The 25,604-nt window shown below is 41.2% G+C and overlaps 1 protein-coding gene across 9 annotated transcripts in view; it reads left to right on the top strand.

Annotated features, from left to right (window-relative positions):
• The window catches only part of PRDM5 (PR/SET domain 5), a 268,026-nt gene that overhangs the window by 228,720 nt on the left and 13,702 nt on the right, over nt 1-25,604 (top strand). For 6 of the 9 annotated variants that reach the window (XM_015096345.4, XM_027970783.3, XM_042251109.2 and 3 more), the window contains one exon: nt 18,557-18,661. The exons of 2 other annotated variants lie outside the window; for them this stretch is intronic. In XM_015096345.4, the coding sequence (XP_014951831.2) occupies nt 18,557-18,661 (105 nt within the window). Of the gene's footprint in view, nt 1-18,556; nt 18,766-25,604 lie in introns of all 9 variants that reach the window. One more of the 9 variants, XM_060416677.1, reaches the window with a different exon arrangement.

Here is a 25,604-nt window from a genome sequence, read left to right on the forward strand (position 1 = left end):
GTCATATACTAGTTCTATTTGTAGTTTTATAAGGAACCTCCATACTTTTCTCCATAATAACTGTTCCAATTTACATTTCCAACACCAGTGTAGGGGATTGCTTTTTATTCACACCCTTTCCAACATTTATTGTTTGTAGATTTTTTGATGATAGCTATTCTGACCTGCCTCTTGAGAAACCTATATGCAGGTCAGGAAGCAACAGTTAGAACTGGACATGGGACAACAGACTGGTTCCAAATAGGAAAAGGACTATGTCAAGGCTGTATATTATCACCCTGCTTATTTAACTTCTATGCAGAGTACATCATGAGAAACGCTGGACTGGAAGAAGCACAAGCTGGAATCAAGATTGTCGTGAGAAGTATCAATAACCTCAGATATGCAGATGATACCACCCTTATGGCGGAAAGTGAAGAGGAGCTAAAAGCCTCTTGATGAAAGTGAAAGTGGAGAGTGAAAAAGTTGGCTTAAAGCTCAACATTCAGAAAACAAAGATCATGGCATCTGGTCCCATCACTTCATGGGAAATAGATGGGAAAACAGTGGAAACAGTGTCAGACTTTATTTTTTTGGGCTCCAAAATCACTGCAGATGGTGACTGCAGCCATGAAATTAAAAGACACTTACTCCTTGGAAGAAAAGTTATGACCAAGCTAGATAGCATATTCAAAAGCAGAGACATTACTTGGCCGACTAAGGTCCATCTAGTCAAGGCTATGGTTTTTCCAGTTTTCTTGTATGGATGTGAGAGTTGGACTGTGAAGAAGGCTGAGCGCTGAAGAATTGATTATTTTGAACTATGGTGTTGGAGAATACTCTTGAGAGTCCCTTGGACTGCAAGGAGATCCAACCAGTCCATTCTGAAGGAGATCAGCCCTGGGATTTCTTTGGAGGGATTGATGCTGAAGCTGAAACTCCAGTACTTTGGCCACCTCACGTGAAGGGTTGACTCATTGGAAAAGACCCTGATGCTGGGAGGAATTGGGGGCAGGAGGAGAAGGGGACGACAGAGGGCGAGATGGCTGGATGGCATCACTGACTCGATGGACGTGAGTCTCAGTGAACTCCGGGAGTTGGTGATGGACAGGGAGGCCTGGCGTGCTGTGATTCATGGGGTTACAAAGAGTCGGACACGACTGAACGACTGAACTGAACTGAAGTGATTCTGATTGGTGTGAGGTGAAAAACTTACTGTAGTTTTGATTTGCATTTCTCTAATAATTAGTGATGTTGAACATCTTAGGGTGTGTTTGTTGGCCATTTGTATGTCTTTGGAGAAATGCTTATTTATCTTCTACCCATTTTTTTATTGGGTTGTTTGATTTCTTGATGTTGAGCTGCATGAGCTGTTTGTGTATTTTGGACATTGATCCCTTGTTAGTTGCTTCATTTGCAAATATTTTCTACCATTCTGAGGGTTGTCTTTCATCTTATTTGTGATTTCTTTTGCTGTTTAAAAGCTTTGAAGTTTTGCTGCTACTGTTGCTGTTAAGTCACTTCAGTCTTGTCTGACTCTCTGCAACCCCATAGACGGCACCCCACCAGCCTCCCCCGTCCGTGGGATTCTCCAGGCAAGAACACTGGAGTGGTTTGCCATTTCCTTCTCCAATGCATGAAAGTGAAAAGTGAAAGTGAAGTCGCTCAGTCGTCTCCGACTCTTCGCGACCCCATGGACTGCCGCCTACCACGCTCCTCTGTCCATGGGATTTGCCAGGCAAGAGTCCTAGAGTGGGGTGCCATCGCCTTCTCCTTGAATTTTTGCTAGGTCCCATTTTTGTTTTTATTTTCTTAACTCTAGGAAGTGAGTCAAAAAGATCTTGCTGTGATTTATGTCAAAGAATGTTCCTTCTATTTTTTTTTTTCTCTAAGAGTTTTATACTATCCATCTTTATGTTTAGGTCTTTAATCCATTTTAAGTTTGTTTTTGCATATAATGTTAGAGAGTGTTCTAATTTCATTTTTTTAACATGTAGCTGTTCAGTTTTGCAGGCACCATTTCTTGAAGAGGCTGTCTTCATTGTATATTCTTGCTTCCTTTGTCATAGATTAGGTGACCATAGGCATGTGGGTTTATCTCTGGGCTTTCTTTCCTGTTCCATTGATCTATATTTCTTTCTTTTTTTTTTTTTTTTGTCAGTACCATGCTGTCTTAATTACTGTGGCTTTGTGGTATAATCTGAAGTCAGGGAGCCTGGTTCTTCTCACTTTATTTTTCTTTCTCAAGATATCTTTGGCTCTTCAGGGTCACTTGTGTTTCCATACAAATTGTAAAAAAAAAAATTTGATTTAACTCTGCAAAAAATACCATTGGTAACTTGATAGGAATTGCATTGTATACGTAGATTGCTTTGGGTCAGTCAGTTGTGTTGGTCAGTCAGTTCAGTCGCTCAGTTGTGTCCAACTATTTGCAGTCCCATGGACTACAGCACGCCAGGCCTCCCTGTCCATTACCAACTCTCAGAGTTCACCTAAACTCATGTCCATTGAGTCGGTGATACCATCCAACCATCTCATCCTTTGTCATCCCCTTCTCCTCCCACCTTCAATCTTTCCCAGCATCAGGGTCCTTTCAAATAAGCCAGTTCTTCACATAAGGAGGTGAAAGTATTGGAGTTTCAGCTTTAGAATCAGTCCTTCCAATGAACACCCAGGACTGATCTCATTTAGGATGGACTGGTTGGATCTCCTTGCAGTCCAAGTCACTCTCAAGACTCTTCTCCAACACCACAGTTCAGAAACATCAATTCTTTGGCACTCAGCTTTCTTTATAGTCCAACTCTCATATCCATACATGACCACTGGAAAAACCATAGGCTTGACTACATGGACCTTTGTTGGCAAAGTAATGTCTCTGCTTCTTAATATGCTGTCTAGGTTGGTCATAATTTTCTTTCCAAGGAGTAAGCATCTTAATTTCATGGCTGCAGTCACCATCTGCAGTGATTTTGGAGCCCGAAAAAGTAAAGTCAGCCACTGTGTCCACCATTTCCCCATCTATTTGCCATGAAGTGATGGGACCGGATGCCATGATCTTCGTTTTCTGAATGTTGAGCTTTAAGCCAACTTTTTCACTCTCCTCTTTCACTTTCATCAAGAGGCTCTTTAGTTCTTCTTCACTTTCTGCCATAGGGGTAGTGTCATCTGCATATCTGAGGTTATTGATATTTCTCTTGGCAATCTTGATTCCAGTTTGTGCTTCTTCCAGTCCAGCGTTTCTCATGATGTACTCTGCATAGAAGTTAAATAAGCAGGGTGACAATATACAGCCTTGACGTAGTCCTTTTCCTATTTGGAACCAGTCTGTTGTTCCATATTCAGTTCTAACTGTTGCTTCCTGACCTGCATATAGGTTTCTCAAGAGGCAGGTCAGGTGGTCTGGTATTTCCATCTCTTGAAGTATTGTGATCCACACAGTCAAAGTCTTTGGCATAGTCAATAAAGCAGAAATAAATGTTTTTCTGGAATTCTCTTGCTTTTTTGATGATCCAGTGAATGCTGGCAATTTGATCTCTGGTTCCTCTGCCTTTTCTAAAACCAGCTTGAAGATCTGGAAGTTCATGGTTTGCTATTGCTGAAGCCTGGCTTGGAGAATATTGAGCATTGCTTTACTAGCATGTGAGATGAGTGCATGTCTGTGATAGTTTGAGCATTTTTTGTCATTGCCTTTCTTTGGGATTGGAATGAAAACTGACCTTTTCCAGTCCTGTGACTACTGCTGAGTCTTCCAAATTTGCTGGCATATTGAGTGCAGCACTGTCACAGCATCATCTTTTAGGATTTGAAATAGCTCAACTGGAATTCCATCACCTCCACTAGCTTTGTTCTTAATGATGCTTTCTAAGGCCCACTTGACTTCACATTCCAAGATGTCTGGCTCTAGATTAGTGATCACATCATCATGATTATCTGGGTCATGAAGATCTTTTTTGTACAGTTCTTCTGTGTATTCTTCCCACCTCTTCTTAATATCTTCTGCTTCTGTTAGGTCCCTACCATTTCTGTCCTTTATTGAGCCCATCTTTGCATGAAATATTCCCTCGGTATCTCTGATTTTCTTGAAGAGATCTCTAGTCTTTCCCTTTCTATGGGTTTGGGTAGTATAGTCATTTTCACAGTATTCTTCCAGTCCATGAACATGGTATATCTCTCCATCTCTTTGTGTCAGCTTCAGTTCCTTTCATCAGTGTCTTATAGTTTTCTGCATACAAGTCTTTTGCCTCCTTATGTAGGTTTATTCCTATGTATTTTATTCTTTTTGTTGCAGTGGCAAATGGGATTGTTACCATGATTTCTCTCTGATCTTTCAAAGTTAAATGCAACAGATTTCTGTTTATAGTTTGTTCAACATTAATTTTCTTTTTATAAACATTCATGTGGCTGCATCGGGTCTTAGTTGTGACACGTGGGACCTTCATTGCCTCACGCGGGGTCCTTTGTTGGGGTGTGAGGACTCTCTAATCCTGGCTCCTGGCTCAGCTGTTGCAGTGCATGGGCTTACTTGTCCCTCATCATGTGGGATCTTAGTTTCCTGACCAGGGTTTGAACCTGCATCCCTGGGATTGCAAGGTGGACCCTTAATCACTCTGCCACCAGGGACGTCCTTGTGCATTAATTTTGGATCCTACAGTTTTACCAGATTCATTGATTACCTCTAGAACTTTTCTGGTGGCATCTTTAGGATTTTCTGTGCGAAGTATCATATCATCTGCAGACAGTGATGGTTTTACTTCTTTTCCAGTTTGGGTTCCTTTTAGTTGCTTTTCTTCTCAAATTGTCATGGCAGGGACTGCCAAAAGTGTGTTGGACAGTAGTGGGTAGAGGGGACATCCTTCTCTGGTTTATAGTCTTAAAGGAAATGCTTTCAGTTTTTCTTCAAAATCAAAGACCAGTATCACTAGTGAACATAGATGCAAAAATCCTCAACAAAATGCTAGCAAACAGAATCCAAAACTCCAGTAAAAGGATCATATATATCATGATCAAGTGGAATTTATCCCAGGGATTCAAGGATTTTTCAGTATATATAAATCAATCAATGTGATATACCATAATAACCAATTGAAGAATAAAAACCATATAATCATCTTAATAGATGCAGAAAAAGCTTTTGACAAAATTCAACACCAATTCATAATATATCTCCAGAAAGTGTGCATAAAATAATCTACCTCAACATAATAAAGGCCATGTGTGGCAAAGTAGCAGCAAACATCATTCTTAGTGGTGAAAAAACAGATATTTTGAGTAGTCCTAATTTGGGTGTGGGTACTATTTATATCTCCTGGACACATAGGACAACCCCCTGCTCCATCACTAAACAAAAGATTACCTGCCCTAGATATCAGTAGTGCTGTGGCTGAGAAACCCTGCTCGAGACCCCAGTGGAACCTTATGCCTTGGCTAAGGAAGGTTTGGCAAATGGGTCTTTGTCAAGGTGGTGCAGTGCTTGCCAGTGCAGGAGATGCAAGAGACATGAGTGTGATCCTTGGGTTGGGAAGATCCCTAGATAAGGAAATGGCAGCCCACTCCAGTATTCTTGCCTGGAGAATTCCATGGACAGAGGAGCCAGGCGGGCTGCAGTCCATGGGGTCGGAGAGTCAGACACGACTGAGCATGCATGCATACATGCATGTCTTGTCAAGGTGCAAGCTGGGAAGAGGCCAAATTGTCTGTAAATAATCTGGAGGCACCATATCCACTCTGGAAATTAGTGAGACATTTTGCAGATGGAAAAGTTTGAGGGTTATATGACATTGCCTGAAATCCTTTAAAAATATAATGCAGCCCTTTTATTTACAAGTTTCCCATTTTATCTCTGCCAAGTTTATAGTTTTTTCAACAGGAGGAAGTCAAGCACTGCTGTGTTGCTGTTGCTGTTCAGTCACTAACTTGTGTCCAACTCATTGCGACCCCATAGACAGCAGTACACTAGGCTTCCCTGTCCTTCACTGTCACCTAGAGCTTGCTCAAACTCATGTCCATTGAATCAGTGATGCCATCCAACCATCTCATTCTCTGTCGTCCCCTTCTCTTCCTACTTCAGTCTTTCCAGCATCAGGGTCTTTTCCAGTGAGTAGGCTCTTCCCATCAGGTGGCCAAAGTACAGGGTTGATTTCCTTTAGGATTGACTGGTTTGATCTCCTTGCTCTCCAGGGGACCCTCAAGAGTCTTCTCCAGCAGCATAATGCAAAAGCATCAATTCTTCAGTGCTCAGCCTTCTTTATGGTCCAACTTGGACATCCACACATGACTACTGGAAAAACCATAGGTTTGACTACATGGACCTTTGTCAGCAAAGCAGTGTCTCTGCTTTTTAGGTCTCTGCCTAGCTTTGTCATAGCTTTCCTTCCAAGGAGCAAGTGGCATTTAATTTAAAGGCGAGAAAATAAAATCTGCTTCCACTTTTTACCCTATTTGCTACTGCAAGGAGATCCAACCAGTCCATTCTAAAGGAGATCAGCCCTGGGTGTTCTTTTGGAAGGAATGATGCTAAAGCTGAAACTGCAGTACTTTGGCCACCTCATGCAAAGAGTTGACTCATTGGAAAAGACTCTGATGCTGGGAGGGATTGAGGGCAGGAGGAGAAAGGGATGACCGAGGATGAGATGGCTGGATCGCATCACTGACTCGATGGACGTGAGTCTGAGTGAACTCCGGGAGTTGGTGATGGACAGGGAGGCCTGGCGTGCTGTGATTCATGGGGTCGCAAAGAGTCAGACACAACTGAGCGACTGAACTGAACTGAACTGATGGGACCAAATATCATGATCTTTGTTTTTAGAATGTTGAGTTTTAAGCTAGCTTTTTCACTCTCCTCTTTTACCCTGATCAAGAGGCCCTTTAATTCTTCTCCACTTTATGCCATTAGAGAGGTATCATCTGCATATCTGTGGTTGTTGATGTTTCCCCCAGCAATCTTGATTGCAGCTTGTGATGCTTCCAGCGTGGCGGCATTTGGCATGATGAACTCTGCATATGGGCTTCCCTGTTGGCTTAGACGGTAAAGCATCTGCCTGCAGTATGGGAGACCTGGGTTCGATCCCTGGGTTGGGAAGATCCCTTGGAGAAGGAAATGGCAACCCACTCCACTACTCTTGGCTAGAAAATCCCATGGATGAAGGAGCCTGGTAGGCCACAGTCCATGGGGTTGCAAAGAGTCAGACACAACTGAGTGACTTCACTTTCACTCTGCATGTAAGTTAAGTATGGGTGACAATAAATAGCCTTGACATACTCCTTTCCCAATTTTGAACCAGTCTGTTGTTTCACGTCCAGTTCTAACTGTTTGTTGTTACCTGCGTACAGATTTATCAGGAGATAGGTGAGGTGGTTTGATATTCCTATTTCTTTAAGAATTTGCCTCAGTTTGTCAGTGAAGCAGAAATATATGGTTTTTTTCTGGAATACTCTTGCTCTCTCTATGATCCAGAGACTATTGGTAATTTGATCTCTGGTTCCTCTGCCTTTTCTAAACCCAGCTGGTACTGCTAAAAGTACTTGCTTCACATATTGCTGAAACCTAACTTGAAGGATTTTGGGCACGACCTTGCTAGCATGTGAAATAAGGTGCATTTGTACCATAGTTTGAATATTTTTTGGCACTGCCCTTCTTTGGGATTGGAATGAAAACTGACCTTTTCCAGTCCTATGGCCACTGCTGAATTTTCCAAATTTGCTGACATACTGAATGCAGCACTTTAACAGCTCATTTTTTAGGATTTTCAGTAGTTCAGCTGGAATTCCATCACCTCCACTAGCTTTGTTCATGGTAATGATTCCTAAGGCCCACTTGACATCCAGGATATCTGACTTTAGGTGAGTGATCACACTATGGTGGTTATCTCAGTTATTAAGACCTTTTTTGTATAGTTTTTCTGTGTATTCTTGCCACCTCTTCTTAATCTCTTCTGCTTCTGTTAGGTCCTTACTACTTCTGTCCTTCATTGTGCCCATCCTTGCATGAAATGTTCCCTTGATATCGCTAATTTTCTTGAAGAGATCTCTGGTCTTTCCCGTTCTGTTGTTTTCCTCTGTTTCTTTGCATTGATACTTAAGAAAGCCTCCTTGCCTCTCCTTGATATTCTCTGGTACTCTGCATTCAGTTTGGCATATTCCCTTTCTCCCTTGGATTTTACTTCTATTCTTTTCTCAGCTATTTGTAAGTCTCCTCAGAAAACCACTTTGCCTTCTTGTATTTCTTTTTCTTTGGGATGGTTTTTGTCACTACCTTCTGTACAGTGTTATGAACCTCTGTCCATAGTTCTTCAGGCACTCTGTCTACCAGATCTGATCCCTTAAATGTATTTGTCACTTCCACTGTATAATCAAAAAATTTGATTTAGTTTATACCTGAATGGCCTACTGGTTTTCCCTACTTTCTTCAGTTTAAGCAATAAGGAGCTGATGGTCTGAGCCACAGTCAGCTCCCAGTCTTGTTTTTGCTGACTGTATAGAGCTTCTCCATCTTTGACTGTAAAGAATATAATCAATTTGATTTTGGTATTGACCATCTGGTGATGTCCATGTGTAGTCGTCTCTTGTGTTGTTGGAAGAGAGGAGATTTACTATGACCAGTGCGTTCTTTTGACAAAACTGGTAGCCTTTGCCCTGCTTCATTTTGTGCTCTAAAACCAAACTTGCCTGTTACTGTATCCAGGTATCTCTTGACTTCCTACTTTTGCATTCCAATCGCCTGTGATGAAAAGGACATCTTATTTTGGTCTTAGTTCTAGAAGGTCTTGTAGATGTTCACAGAACCATTCAACTTTGCTTCTGGGACATAGAGTTGGATTACAGTGACTTTGAATGGTTTGCCTTGGAAATGAACTGAGAACATTCTGTTGTTTTTGAGATTGCACCCAAGTACTGCATTTTGGGGTCTTTTGTTGACCATGAGGACTACTCCCATTTCTTCTAAGGGATTCTTAACCCACAAGAGTAAATATAATGGTCGTCTGAATTACATTTGCCTATTCCAGTTCATTTTAGTTCACTGATTACTAAGATGTTGATGCTCACTTGCCATGTCCTGCTAACCACATCCAGTTCACCCTGATTGATGGACCCTAACGTTCCAAGGCTCTGTGTAGTGTGGTTCTTTACACCATTCGACTTTGCTTTCACCTGCAGGTACATCTATACTGAGCATCATTTCTGCCTTGGCTCAGCTGCTTTGTTCTTACTGGACCTATCAGAAAGTGCCCTCCATTCTTCCCCAGTAGCATATTGGTTGCCTTCCCATCTGGGAGTCTCATCTTCTGGGGTCACATTTTTTTTGCCTTTTGATACTATTAATGGGGTTCTCATGGCAAGAATACTGGAGTGGTTTGCCCTTCCTCCTTCAGTAGACCACGTTTTATCAGACCACTTTTCACTATGACCCGTCCATCTTGGATGACCCTGACAATATGGCTCACAGCTTCATTTGGTTACACAAGCTCCTTTGCCATGACAAGGCTGTGATCCATGAATGGGATCCACTGCTATAGCAGCTGAGAGAGTGGAGAACCCGAAACTTAAGAGAATCTTTATTTAGATATTTCATATCTAAAAAATTTATAACTTACCAAAATGAAATTCATGCATTTCAGAATTTCATAATTCATATATAAGAAATTCATGAACCTCTGCTTCATGAGGGGTTTTGGATTTCTTTTTAAGCTTAGATACAGGAGATGATTATCTGGTAAAAGCCTTTTTTCCTGAACTCTAACAGGGTAAATATTAACAGCTATGTGTGTGCTGTGCTTAGTCGCTCAGTCATATCTGACTTTTTGTAATCCTATGGACTGTAGCCTGGCAGGCTCCTCTGTCTGTGGGGATTCTCCAGGCAAGGATACTGGAGAGTGGGTTGTCGTGCCTTCTTCCAGGGGATCTTCCCAACCCAGGGATCGAATCCAGGTCTCCCGCATTGCAGGCGGATTCTTTACCAGCTGAGCCACAAGGGAAGCCCAAGAGTACTGGAGTGGGTAGCCTATCCCTTCTCCAGTGGATCTTCCTGACCCAGGAATCGAACTGAGGTTTCCTGCATTGCAAGTGGATTCTTAACCAGCTAAGCTACCAGGGAATAGCTAGCTGTAAGTTACCTTAATCTACAAAAAGTAATCAAATGAAATTTGTAACAAAGGATAATTTAATTTTTACGTGTGTGTGTGTGTGTGTGTGTGTATGAGAGTGGGTCAGAGACATTTGTTTCTATATCTGATTTCTCCTCATGAGTTTCTTTTAAATTGACCTTGATATGCAAGTTGCTCACATGGAAATTATTTCATTAACAGCATAGACACTCTTGGTCTCATTGCAGCTTTGAGCAAGACAGATAGAGAAAAGCTTTGTCCATCAAGTGCATTCATATAAGATATAACAACTGAGTGTTTCACAGCTTGCACCCACTCATAAGCAAAGTGTATGTTCAGAACACCACAGACTCTGACAGTCCTTACCATATATCCCTAGTTGTCCTGGGTTCTTTTAATTGCTCACTAGGTTTCCTTTTTAATTGTGTTGGAGTCAGGCTACCAGTGCCATGAACAAGTTACTAACCAACATTGCATGATTTCCTGACATTGTTTATGTTGGCCTCTGACAACAAGGGAAATGCTCATTTATATGTCGTGTTTCTGTTTGATGTGGCCTAGCATGAAAACAGTCCTAGGGAACCTTTGGGTGGTGCATCTGCAGATGTATATAATCTATCCACGATCCATCCTTGTCTTGGTAGTCTGTGTGATAGTGGGGCATGCTTCTTTACCTCCTGGCCAGCAGTTCTTAACTATGAGGAAGCCTCCAATAAATTTCTGTTTCAAAGAACTTCAGCACTCAGATCCCTGCAAAATTTACAAACAGTGTGACTTCTTTTTTTCTTCAGAGCCCTCTCATGATGTTGAATTTTTTTAATTCAGTTTGTTTTGGCAAAAATGTAACATTTGAAGTTTCTGTTCTTTTAAGACATAGGTCTTTGCTCAGAAATATGACCTTTTATTAGCTGCATCACATGGTGTAGGGTATAGAGCTTTATAAATCCTACCTTCTGAATGAATTCTGCCAAATGTTATTTGATTAAAGCCTGGCTAATTAGACTGCTGATGAATTCTGCCTTGGATAGATGATGCTGTTTAACTGACAAACAGATTGTCTCCATTTAGTAAAGACTCCCCAGTTACAGTGACAGAGGACAAGCTGTTTGTCAGGTAATCTGTTTAATCATTTAGAAATAGAATTAATCAAGAACCTAATCATTTTTTCTCCAGTTAAATCTAGCTAATGAGTTAAAACATGTGATTTATACTATGCATTCCACTCCGCTCTGAAACAGTGTTATAAACAATTTCCTTCCTACTTCTTTGGATTAGACTTTGTGCCCAATTTAAATTTTTCATAATGGAGAGAAAGATAGAAGAAGAGAAGTAGTGCAGTCGGGATGTGACTAACGTTGAAATGATGGCACTGTGTGTGTTCTCTGTGGCAGAGGAGCGGCGGGGCTTTCAGAGGTCCAGCGGCAGCCGGACATGCCTGCCCCAGCCACATGAGCCTGCAGGTGGTTTTCTGGTGGGCCCTCAAGAAGGCGGCATTTATTAATAGATACTCTGCTGCCTAACCTGATAGTAGGAAGTCAGAAGCCTGTTATGGCTTCCTAAGCTTTCTCCGTCACATGGTCTCCTGTCTTGTCACCACTGATTATCCAGCCATCATCTCCAGTGCACCTTACGGCAGGCATAGGCAGTGAAGATTAGAATTGAAGTTCTTGTGCACCCATGCACACAAGCCTGGATTCGTCTGGACTGTTAGGTTAGGGTTAAGTGTACGCAGGAACATTCTAAAGCAGCAAAGATCATTGTCACAATTTTCAGAGGAAGGAAAAGCAATAATAGAGCCTTTGTAATAATACACCCTGGACTACTCAGCTTATTCTCACTGCTCCTCTGTGTTTACCATATGAAGAGCGGTATTTCTTTACCTTAGCTTATTGGGAGGAATGGAAGAATTAGGAAGGAATGGAGATGAGGGTTTCTTTTTTGAGAAATAAAATGCATTTATTTCCTTCTATTTGAGTTCATTTGATGTTCTTAAATTTAAGATAAGTGACCTGTAATATCCTGGCTCTTCCTCTGGTATAAACGCTTTTTTTTTTTTTTTTTCCAGAGGAGGAAAATTTCTGACCTGAACACTTAGAACTACATATTTCCTTTAAAAATTTTTCTTTAAACTGGGCAACAGTTGAAGAGATAATAGATGCCAAGAATAATGCAACTTTTGAAAAGAGATTGCTCTTATTCAGACTAGAGAGGGAAAGCCGTAAACATATTCCTTAGATTGCCAAGAAAACACAGTTACTTCTTTCTGTTGATTGTGTACAGCTAATTAAAATCTGTTTTTCATATCCTGAAAATTAGATGTACAGTTACTTTTATTTCTGGCAATATGGTAGACTTCATATCCTGGAAAAGATGCTCTATACAAAACACCTATCAATGCTGGATAAAATAAAGCAAACAGCAAATATATGAATAACAGCAAATAAAACAGTGTGATCTCCAGTACCCACCAGACAAAGCTGGAACCCGAGTCCAGAGTGTTGAGGTCAGGCTGAGGATGCAGTATCTTGCAGGATGTCTGCAGTTTCAGTAAACTCAAGGCTTGATTTTTCATGGTGATAGAAACGGAGACAAGCTTTGGGTTCAGGTTAGATGGCAGGATGGAGCCATATTCCACCATAGTTCTGGGATACCAGAGAGGCTATGCTCGAAATGAATCAGAGACTGGAAATAATCTACCTTTGACAAACAGATGCTTGGGACATTCAGTTGTTTTGAGCTAATTGCTGTCTAGAGAAAGAGGTCTCCTTAGAGTTTGTAACCACAGCCCTTCCTTCAAGTGTGTTTGGAGTTCAGACTTAAAATGCTAGCCTGGCCAGAAACCCTTAGGCAAGAAATAAACTTAAAATGATCTTTGATTGATAGCATCCTATGGTCCCTGGCAGAAGCGAACACAAATGCTGTCTGGAGGGACTTACCCTCAATCTGAGGGGTCACAGGATTTTAACAGATAAGGGCCACCAAACATGAGTTCATGATTCCAAATTCCAGGAACACCCAAGGAAACAAGAGCCATGAGCGGGAGACAGGAGAAACCACAAGAAGCAGAACTGAACTTCAAAAGCACATAAGATAAGGGTTTATCTGATTTTAAAAATTGTATAAATGCCTAGAATATTTTAAAATAGGCATGAGCAGCATGAAAAAAAAGCAAGATTGTATTAAAAAGTAAGCATAATTGAAAAGAGCTAAATGAAAAGTTCTAGAACTTAAAAATACAATAACTCAAATGATCTTGTTAGATATTTGTTATTCATACCTGAAGAGAACTGATCAAGTGATTCTAAAGAAATACATAGAGTGCAATACAAAGCGGAGAAGGCAGTGGCACCCCACTCCAGTACTCTTGCCTGGAAAATCCCATGGATGGAGGAGCCTGGTGGGCTGCAGTCCATGCTAAGGGTCAGACATGACTGAGCAACTTCCCTTTCACTTTTCACTTTCATGCATTGGAGAAGGAAATGGCAACCCACTCCAGTCTTCTTGCCTGGAGAATCCCAGGGACGGGGGAGCCTGGTGGGCTGCCGTCTATGGGGTCTCACAGAGTCGGACATGACTGAAGTGACTTAGCAGCAGCAGCAGCAATACAAAGAGATGGAAATGGCTAAGACAGGTTAAGAAAAATGAGAAATAAAAATACCTAATTGAGTTTATAGCCTTTCATTAAAAAAAATGGGAAACAAAGCCATTTTCAGTCAAAATCACAATTTACTCTCAGCTGATCCTTGGAAATTCAAATACATAAGAACACAGAAAAAGTAAAGAAATTTTTAGTGTGTAGATCTTCACAAGCCAGATCATCACGATGGTGTGATCACTCACCTAGAGCCAGACATTCTGGAATGGGAAGTCAAGTGGGCCTTAGGAAGCATCACTACAAACAAAGCTAGTGGTGGTGATAGAATTCCAGTTGAGCAATTTCAAATCCTGAAAGATTATGATGTGAAAATGCTGCACTCATTTTGCCAACAAATCTGGAAAACTCAGCAGTAGCCCACAGAACTGGAAAAGGTCAGTTTTTATTCCAATCCCAAAGAAAGGCAATGCCAAAGAATGCTCAAACTACCCTCAATTGCACTCATCTCACACTCTAGTAAAATAATGCTCAAATTTCTCCAAACCAGGCTTCAACAATACGTGAACTGTGAACTTCCAGATATTCAAGCTGGATTTAGAAAAGGCAGAGGAACCAGAGATCACATTACCAGCATTCACTAGATCATCAAAAAAGCAAGAGAGTTCCAGAAAAACATCTACTTCTGCTTTATTGACTATGCCAAAGCCTTTGACTGTGTGGATCACAACAAACTGTGGAACATTCTGAAAGAAATGGGAATACCAGACCACCTGACCTGCCTCTTGAGAAAACTGTATGCAGGTCAGGAAGCAACAGTTAGAACTGGACATGGAACAACAGACTGGTTCCAAATAGGAAAACGAGTACGTCAAGGCTGTATATTGTCACCCTGCTTATTTAGATTTTATGCAGAGCACATCATGAGAAACACTGGGCTGGAGGAAGCACAAGCTGGAATCAAGATTGCCGGGAGAAATATTAATAACCTCAGATATGCAGATGACACCACCCTTATGGCAGAAAGTGAAGAGGAGCTAAAAAGCCTCTTGATGAAAGTGAAAGAGGAGAGTGAAGAGTTTGCTTAAAACTCAGAATTCAGAAAAGTAAGATCATGGCATCCAATCCATTCAGTTCAGTTCAGTTCAGTCACTCAATCATGTCCAACTCTTTGCAACCCCAAGAATTGCAGCACACCAGGCCTCCCTGTCCATCACCAACTCCTTCATGGCAAATAGAGGGGGAAACACTGGAAACAGTGGCTGGCTTTATTTGGGAGCTGCAGAATCACTGCAGATGGTGACTGCAGCCATGAAATTAAAAGATGCTTATTCCTTATAAGAAAAATTATGACCAACCTCAACAGTATATTAAAAAGCAGAGACATTACTTTGCCAACAAAAGTCCATCTAGTCAAGGCTATGGTTTTTCCAGTAGTCATGTATGGATGTGAGAGTTGAACTATAAAGAAAGCTGAGTGTTGAAGAATTGATGCTTTTGAACTGTGGTGTTGGAGAAGACTCTTGAGAGTCCCTTGGACTGCAAGGAGATCCAACCAGTCCATTCTGAAGGAGATCAGTCCTGGGTGTTCATTGGAAGGACTGATTCTAAAGCTGAAACTCCAGTACTTTGGCCACCTCCTTTGAAGAGCTGACTCATTGGAAAAGACCCTGATGCTGGGAGGGATTGGGGGCAGGAGGAGAAGGGGACGACAGAGGGCGAGATGGCCGGATGGCATCACCGACTCGATGGACATGAGTCTGAGTGAACTCTGGGAGTTGGTGATGGACAGGGAGGCCTGGCGTGCTGTGATTCATGGGATCGCAAAGAGTCGGACACGACTGAGCAACTGAACTGAACACATAACATGAAAAGGCATTCTATACACGGCATACTAATTAGTACATGGGAAAACATAAGAACTTTAGATTATGTTAAACATACATAGTAGAGCTTCCCTGGTAGCTCAGACAGTAAAGCGTCTGCCCGCAATGACCCAAGAGACCCGGGTTCAATCCCTCGGTTGGGAAGATCCCGTGTAGAAGGAAATGGCAACCCACTCCAGTACTCTTGCCTGGAAAATTCCATGGACTGAGAAGCCTGATAGGCTACAGTCCATGGGGTTGCAAAGAGTCGGACATGGCTGAGCCACTTCACTGACATAGTAAAAAAAAAATTTTAAGGGTAACCACGAAAAGAGTGGAGATGAGTCTGTAAGTTCTACAGTAGCACGGGATCAACCCAAAACATGTAAGAAAATATAAGGGAGAAAATCTCAGGAAACAGCAAGGTAAAAGCAAAGCACAAAATAAAATGTTAGAAACTATTTAAATGTATTATTAATAATGATAAATATTAATAAATAAATATCCTGTTGTATTTTATTATAATGGTGATATATTCTCACATACAAAGTTTAAATAATAACAAAAAGTAATAAAAAGCAAAACTCACTAACTTGGAAAAGTGACATAAGTTTAGATTAAAATTTTTCAGTTGTATGGTATTATAACAGATGCTCGTCGTACCTAAGATATAGACTGTTTGAAATTAAAAAAGATGGAAATAACTAGGCAAATACTATTTCCTCTATTTTTAAAGTGAGATATAGTTGACATATAACACTAAGTTTAAGGTGCGCAACGTTGATTTGGTGTGTTTGTTTATTGCAATATGATTACATCATAGTGTTAGCTAAAACCTCCATCATGTCATATAATTATCATTTCTGTTGTAAGAACATTTAGGCTCTAGTCTTTTATCAGCTTTGCAGTATATACTACAGTACGGTTGACTATATTCACATTGCTGTGCATTGAGTCTCCAAACTTACCTTCTAACTCCAAATTTGTACCTTTGACCAACATTTCAACAAGTCTCCCAACCCTCACAAGATAGTAATTTTAAAAAGCTTTTATAGCTATATTAATAACAAATTATTTTAAGGTGAAAAGGATGATATAGATAAAAAAAGTCACTTTCAAATGATAAAAGGTCTTATTTTCCAGGAGTGTCATAGTTTTAAATTTATATATCATCATTGTGTACATGAGTTTCAAAATTTTTAACTACAGCAATAGAATTCTAAGAATATACTAGATATTGAAGTGTAAAGTTGTTTTTAAAATGATGCATCTTTCTTTAAAAATATATGTTTATTTGGCTGCTCTGGGTCTTACTTGTGGCACATGGAATCTTTGTTGCCATGCACAGGCTCATCGTTGCCACACGTAGGATCTTAATTCCCTGACCAGGGATCAAACCTGTGCGCCCGCGCTGGGAGCACAGAGTCTTAACCACCGGACCGCCAGATGATTCCCTAAAATGGTTATTTGTTTTGTAGAGCTACTTGGCCATTCCCTTTTCTGGGAATGCTGAAGGTGCAGTCCCGCCTCTAGATATACATACTGTAGGAAATTATGATTGCTCATCTGTGTTCAAGTATACACTTGTAAGAATGTTCAGAATATCATTATTTATAAGAATGAAAAATTGGTGAAAACTTGAATATCCATCACAGCAGAATGTACATAAGCAAATTGTGGTGTTGCCAGCAAATGTAATGCTATACTCATTGCTGCTAAGTCACTTCAGTCGTGTCTGACTCTGTGCGACCCCGTAGACGGCAGCTCACCAGGCTCCTCTGTCCCTAGGATTCTCCAGGCAAGAACACTGGAGTTGGTTGCCATTTCCTTCTCTAGTGCATGAAAGTGAAAAGTGAAAGTGTAGTCACTCAATCGTGTCCAACTCTTTGCAACCCCATGGACTGTAGCCTACCAGGCTCCTCCATCCATGGGATTTTCCAGGCAAGAGTACTGGAGTGGGGTGCCATTTCCTTCTCCACTATACTCATTAAGAATGAATAAATAGGAGGTACATGTGTTCATAAAAATATTCCATTTCTTAAGCTAGCTGGTGGGTGTACATATGTGATTATTTACATACTGTTTTATAGGTCTGAATATTTTTATAATAGTCTTTTCAATACTAAGGGGAAAATATACATAGAAACATGATATTTAAAACTATATACATAGTACCTCAATTCAAAAAGCATCTATCGCAATATTTTAAGCTATATTTGAAAAAAAATCTTACTGCAATTTTAAACAAATCTTTTTATCAATGCTCTATTTAGTAACTGGCCAGCTGTTTTAATGAAACAATGTGAATTAATTTATTTTGCAATTTATTTCAAGCTTAAAAGATGATGACTTAAGTTTCTGGTATCAAGATGGTTAAGGAATTTGGGTATTTTTTTTCCTTGTTCTGTGGAGATACTCTTTTCCTTAAGAGTCTATGATCAGTTATAAATAATGCCTCATTTTTAAAAGTAATTTAGATTTTTTAAAAGAACATCCTTCCTAGGAAAAAAATATTGGACAATATGAAAATTCTTAAAGTCACAGTCTAGTTCAAAGGTCTTAAACTTACCCTCAAAATTTGTTAACCTTTGCTCTGGGCTTTCATTTCCAGGAATCCCTTTGAGACAGTGAACAGTTTGCAGCATGTAAGCCAGGGGTCCCAAACTGTTTGTTTCGACGATGCCCTTTATCAGGCTCTCCAAGATGGAAAGAAAACCTCAGAGTTCAGTCTAGCAAGTGGTTAGGTCACAGCAATCCTGCAGAACCTTCCTTTGGACAGTCAGGACTGAATGGAAAGAAAGGTAGTGACTCCGATGCTGGAGCTGTGACCCACGTGGTAGTCTTGAGGCTGCCCAGCAGGTTTTGTGTGCTCCTGTTTTCCGCTGCAGATTTTAAGAATTCATGGCACCTGTGAGTGTGCGGCTGCACCTTGCAGAGCTAGCTAGAATGCGCCCCGATGTACCCCTTCCCGAGGACGGCCCTGCACTCACTCGCATTCCTGTCCTCTTCCCTGACTGCAGGAGAAGCCGTACAAGTGCTCAGAGTGCGGCAAGGCCTTCAGCCAGAAGCGCGGCCTGGACGAGCACACGAGGACGCATACCGGGGAGAAGCCTTTCCAGTGCGACGTGAGTGTGCTTCCCTGCTTCCTGTCGTCCTCCTGCAACCTCCAGAGACAGGAGATACATACGTGGGGACGTATCCATGCGTCCTTTCGTGCACGTGTGAGCGAGTGAGTGAGTGTGTGTGTACACGCTTTCCAGTGCTAGTCTGTCCATTAATGTCTGTTCTCCTTATTCCTTTTGATTGCATAGTCTGTGTAACCGCGTTGTAGCTTGTTTGTTTACCCTAGTTTTCTGGCAGCCCATGAACTTCGATTTTCTTCAAGACATACTTGTACCCTGTTTCAATGCAATTGGGTTGTTATTCTAAGGTGTAAATGCATGATGACTAAGACAGGTTTCCTGTGTCTGGCCAAGTCTTTTGATAGGTTGATTATAGTTAACCAGAGATTTAACTGGTTATAGATATTTTTATTTATTTTGTTAAAGCCAAACAATGAATTTCTAAAACAAGTATAAACTGCTTTAAAAAGTGTCACTGCTAATTGCTTAGATTTTCTGCTTATGACATTTGAAGTGAAATGAAATTATCAACGTAGTTGTTCACATTATTAATGAAAGGACAGAAATACTACCCTTGTCAGTAAAATGAATTGGATCATTGATTAATTTAGAGAAAAATGGTTTATCGATGAACAGTGTCACCATTTTCTTCTGTAAGATTGACAGTGGACAGAAAGCTGACACTGGTGTTAGGGAAAACACTTATTTCTAATACAGAAATAGCGAAAACAAAGTATTGTTGTAGTTTAGTGTAAAAAGAAACTTTGAAGTTGTGATGTGTGATGTTGCCCAGTTCACAGTTATCTTTCAGTGTCAAGGGAGACTGGAGGACTCGTCCCCTTGGCATACTCTGCAGAGTAAAGGGTGGGGTAAGCAGTCTGTATGAATGGAAATCACAGACATATACACTGCTTTCCTTGTCTTTCCATGAAGCTCTGGTGGTAAGGTTAAGGCAGCAGTGTGCTCCCAGGGGACTGCTCACAAAAAATACATTTATCAACAGTGAACTTCTGTTAAGGAGAGGACTATTAGTGGAAAACGAAATGCACACATGGAGAGCTCTATCCGGAACAGGGGGTACAGTCAGTTTAACAGCTTAATGGATTGAGTATTCAATCCATTGGTGCTTTCACTGGAATCATTTTCATAAAAACAAAACTTATTTGGATCATTTAGTTACACAACTACACAAGTGACATGAGAAATGAAATATTAACTGTATAATGACATCTTTCTACCATCACACCACCTGACTTTTATTTATGCTGAATATCTTTGTAGACTACTTCCTTAGTCTACTACTTACTGGACCATGGTGTTACTTTTTAAAAAAATTATCTTACAAGCATGATGTTTTCCATCTACTTCTATCCCATTTACTTCTATCAGATGTTCACCTCTCTGGGCCTTATCTGCAGTCTGGACTGGTTTACTGAGGAAAGATGCAAGTTTAACGCCTCCAAAACTTCCCTGAAATTCAGCCTGCTCAGAGAACTGGCTGGCTGTTCAGTCTTGTCCTCTTAACCTACTTATTCGAGATAGAAGTCATCCTTTCTCACCCCGCTGCCAGCCAGCTCCTTCCGAAGTATTAACAGTTCTCAAATCCGTTGCCTCCTCTGTTTTGGTTCCCAATAGCAGTTCGTAGCCTACACCTTCACCTCACTGCTTCTTATTACATCCAACCTTCAATGTATGTGTTCTCCACCCCCAACCAAGACAATTTTTTAAAGAATCAAAATGAAATTCACATAAAATTATCCATTTTAAAGTGCACCGTTTAGTGGCACTTAGTACATTGACAGTAACGTGCAGCCATCCCCTTTGTTCGAAAACATTTTACCATCTCCAAATAAAGTTCCACACTCTCCCCAGACCCTGGCACGCGCCACTCTGCTCTTCTCTATATATCTACCTATATTTTGTATTTTTGCTATAAGTGAATCATATAATATGTGACCTTTTATGACTGACTGATCTCACTTATCACAATGTTCTCAAGGATAATCTACATTGTAGCTTATTTAGTACATTACCTTTCATGGCTGAACGATATTCCATTTATGTATATGTCATGGTTTATCTGTGTCAGCTGATGAATGTTTGGGTTGTTTTTACTTCCTGGCTATTGTGCCTACTGCAGAAACAAAGGCGTTTATACGTGTTTTAATGACCTGATTTCAGTTATTTTTGTTAAGTACCTAGAAATGGAATTGCTGTGTCCATATGGTGATTCTGGGTTTGAGTTTTTGAGGAAATGCCATACTGCTTTTCATAGTAGCTGCACCATTTAATATTCCCACCAGGAGTACATGAGGGTTCCAGTTTCTCATCATTCTTGTCAACACTTAATATTTTCTCTTTTATAAAATTATATTCATCTTAGTAGATGTGAACTGGTGTATCGTGGTGGTGATTTACATTTCCCGAGGGATTAATGATGTTGAATATCCTTTCAGCAAATGTATGTACTTGGTTTCTGATGTTCTCTGGAAAAATGTCTGTTCAAGTCCTTTGCCCATTTTAAAATTATGTTGCTTGTCTCTTTGTTGCTGAGTGTGAGACACTAGATACTAGACCCTTATCAGATATGATTGCAAATATTTTCTTTCATTTTATTAAATATATGTCCTTTTTTCACATTCTTTATGTTCTTTGATACAGAAAACTTTTCAGTTTTGATGTTTAATTTATCCATTTTTTCTGTTTGTAACTATGCATTTTTGTTCCTATTTGAGAATATACTGCCAAACTCAAGGTCATAAAGATTTACCTTTACGTTTTTTCCTAAGAGTTTTCTGATTTGACCTCTAAGGTTTAGATAATGTAAATCCATATCGAGTTAACTTCTTGTGTATGGTGTGCGGTAGAGGTCCATTGTTTGTTGCATTTTTTCAGTCTTTTACTATTGAATGTGATGTTAATTACGCATTTAAAAAATAAGTTCCTTTATTATGTTGAAGAAGTTCTCTTCTAGTTTCCTGAATATCAAAACAGGATTTTGAATTTTGTCAAATGCTTTTCTGAATCACTTGACATCATTTTCTTTTCGTTTTGTCCTGTTAATGTGGTATATTACATTGTTTGATTTTTTTTCTTTTTTTTTTATGCTGAACTACCATTACGGTCCTGAGATAAACACTGCTTTGTCGTAGCTTTGTGTGTGTGCGTGCTCAGTCGTGTCTGACTCTTTGTGACCCCTCGGACTGTAGCCCACTAGGCTCCTCTGTCCATGGAATTTTCCACACCAGAATACTGCAGTGGGTTGCCATTCCCTCCTCCAGGGGATCTTCCCCACCCAAGGGTTGAACCCACGTCTCCTGCATTGGCAGGCAGATTCTTTACCACTGAGCTGCCTGGGAAGCCCCTTGTCATAGCTTATAACCCCCTTACTATGATTTTGGATTCAGCTTGTTAGGGTTTTTTTTTTTTTTGTTTCATCTGGTTTTCTGATTGTTCATTTGAAGATTTTTTCACATATTCTCATAGTTTTCTTTCATTGTAATATCTTTGGCAGTGATATCAAGGTCATGCTGACCTCACAGACTGAGTAGCAAGTGTTCCCTCCTCTTCTATTTTTTGGAAGAGTGTGAGAGAATTGGTGTTAATTCTTCTTTAAATGCTTGGTAGAATACATCAGTGAAACTACTGGGTCCTAGACTTTTCTTTGTTGAGAGGATTTTTGATTTGGTCTTTTTACTTGTTACAGGTATCCTGAATTTTTCTATTTCTTGTTGAGTCAGTTTTAGTATTTGTGTATTTCTAGGAATTTGTCCATGCTGACTAGGTTATCCAGTTTGTTGGCATGCAGATCATAGTGTTCTCTTGTAATCAATGGGCTTTCCTGGTGGCGCAGATGGTAAAGAATCTGTCTGCAGTGCAAGGGACCGGGGCTCAATCCCTGAGTCAGGAAGGTCCCCTGGAGACGGGAATGGCTACCCACTCCAGTATTCTTGCCTAAAGAATTCCACGGACAGAGGAGCCTGACAAGCCAAGAATCAGACACGACTGAGCAACTAACACACACTTATAACCAATCCCTTGTGTTTCTTTGGGTTTGGTATTAATTTCACAATGTGACTTCCTCAATATAAACTCGATCGTGCTTCTCTGTGATGACTTCTCACAACCTGTAAGGTAAAATCCACCTTCCTACTTGACCGCAAAGTTACTGTGGTCTTTGTCAATTCTTACTATTTTGTATCTTAATAATCCCTTATCTGTCAGTACTCTGCAGTTTCTTTGCAGTGATTCTTACAGTTCCCTGAGCAGCAGTATTGCTTCACATCTCTGTCTCTTGTTCCAGGTAGCTTGCATACACTATTCCTTCTGCCTGGAATGCCCTTTTCTGCTTCTGGTCCCACTGCCATGTATATGTCTACACATGCATATTTCTGCTACATACATCTGTGTATGTATATCTACATGCATATGTATATGTGTATGGCATTTGAGTGGCACTGAGTAAAACTGTAAAGAAGAAACTGACACGCCTCTATCTCAGTTCTGGAGATAGCACAGTTGTGCTTCAGTAGGCCACTTCACTCATCAAACTACCCTAACCCCTTAGGCCCAGTCATTCCATGCAGTGCACCTCCCTCATGCGATACCTGTTGAAATTTAAATGTCTTTACGACTACACATATGGTACATGACTTCCAAATTCTTTTTTCTCCTGCCTTGATCTCTCTTTTGGACTCTAGGCAAATACTGTGAATTGCCTATACAGCACGTCTCCTCTCTCTGAACATGTTTCCTTCAACTGCTGAACTCTCTCTGAGAACCACATCTCCAAATAGCCCAAACCAATGGTCTGAGCCTCATGTCTCATCGCTTTTTCCCCTGAGCTATAACCAGTAGCATCATCTAGTTGAGACTCTATAGTCAGAAAGGCACAGGGATCCACAGTTTATATGTATTCTCTGTGATTTCACTACCATCCAGAAATGCTGTGTCCAGCTCTTTGCAACCCCATGGACTGTAGCTCGCCAGGCTCCTGTGTCCATGGGATTTCCCAGGCAAGAATATTGGAGGAGGTTGCCATGCCCTCCTCCAGGGGATCTTTTCGACCCAGGGACTGAGCCCGCATCTCTTAGGTCTGCTACATTGTCAGGTGGGTTCTTACCACCAGTGCCACCTGGGAAGCTCCTTTCTAGGAAGCAGTTGAGGCTCCCAGGGACTGCGCCTGTCATTCACTGCTCATAACTGGCCAAGTCAGGATTCCAGGGATCAGATCCAGGCAGCTGCCTCTCAGCCCCAGTGGTTCCCGACCCTCTTTGCTTCTCTGTGTTTCTCCAACCTATCACCCTCTCTAAATTTCCACTGCCGCCATCACTTTTTTCTTCCTCACTCCCTGCATCCAGTGCAGTAGCAAATCTGATTGACTCTGTAAATAAATTCAGAGTGAACAATTCTCACACTTCCACAGCTACCAGCCTAGTTTCCTGTAATAGTGCAATAGCTGTTTTTATTTTTTATTAGGAGCATAATTGATTTACCATGTTGTATTATTTCTGCTGTACAACAGCGTGAATCAGCTCTAAGCATACATGCGTCCCCTCCCTCTCACCACACCCATCCCACCCCTGTAGGTCATCACAGAGCAGTGTGAGGGACGAATTGAAACTTAGCACTGACACATATACACGACCATGTGTAGAACAGCTAGCTAGTGGGAACCTGCTGCCCAGCACACTCAGCTCAGCTCAGGACAGCAGCTTCTTAATTGGTCTGTCTGCTTCTGTCTTTGCTTCTGACTGAGTGTCCTCAACTGGCCACCCACAGGCATCTTTCCAGCACCTGAGTCAGGTTTCATATATGCATGTAGATTATATATGCATTATATGAGCCTCGTTTGCTCAGACTCACTTTAGAGTGAAAACCAGGGTCTCGCTGGAGTCTGGATTACCGCATGATGAGCACCCCACACTGCTGCCCCAGCCTCTGACCTCAGCACCACCTCCACTCGCTCCGCTGCGTGGCTTCCTTGCCGTTCTTGCGAATGTCCTGAGTGCGCCCTGTGAATCGGTCTTCGCACCTGCTGTTGCCGCGGCCCAGAGCGCCCTGCTCGGGCATCTCTATGGCCTGTCCCGGTGCTGCTTTCAGTTCTCGGCTCCGGCTTCTGTCTCTCTCACTCCCAGTACTTTCTTAACCCTCACCCCACAGTTGCCTTCTCCTTCACTGTACTCACGTTCCCCTGAAATAGTACACGTTTTTAAAATCATTTATCACCTGTTATAATTCCACGACAACAGTGTTTCTCTTGTTTACTGCTGTGTTTCCAGCCCTAGAACAATGCCTAGCATGTAAGACGCATTCAGAGAGTATTTTCAAGGAGTGAACAAACAAATTCATGACCATTCTCTTAGTTTGTGTCCAAATCATTTCTGACTTGGAGAGGAATAATATTTGGCCTCCCTGACCCCAGCAGTATACGCTGAAGCTTGCTGACTAAATTATACCTTAGCATCGGTCTCTTCTTCAGTGCCGCCACTTGCAGAATGTACATCCTTCCAGTCTTCTGATTGCCAAGGTCTCTGGGGTTCGGCTCCAGCCGTCTAACTTCCTTCTCTCAGGTTACGCCTCTGGCAGTCTCACAGCGTCAGCCTGAGTGAATGGTTTTCACTTCCCCACCTGAGCCTTGCTCCCTGCTTCTCTGTACCTGTGTGTGTCTTCTTTCCTCTCCCTGCAATATCACTCCCCACCTTAGGACACTGTCACCCCTGTGCATCTGGGCAGAGTTCAGCGCACCCTCCTCTGTGTCTGTCTCGACATGAAGTTCATGGCACTGCAAGCATTTCTCCTTAGCACCCTGGACTCCACAAGGGCAGGAGAGAGTGGGCTTTGTCACTGTGCTCCTTACTGAAGAAGTAGACACACTCTGTGTGGTAAGTACTTGACAACTGAAAATGTCTGTATAGAAGTCTAATACTGGATCCAAGGACTTTCT

Source organism: Ovis aries, chromosome 6, assembly GCF_016772045.2.
Source record: "Ovis aries strain OAR_USU_Benz2616 breed Rambouillet chromosome 6, ARS-UI_Ramb_v3.0, whole genome shotgun sequence".
Lineage (NCBI taxonomy): Eukaryota > Metazoa > Chordata > Mammalia > Artiodactyla > Bovidae > Ovis > Ovis aries.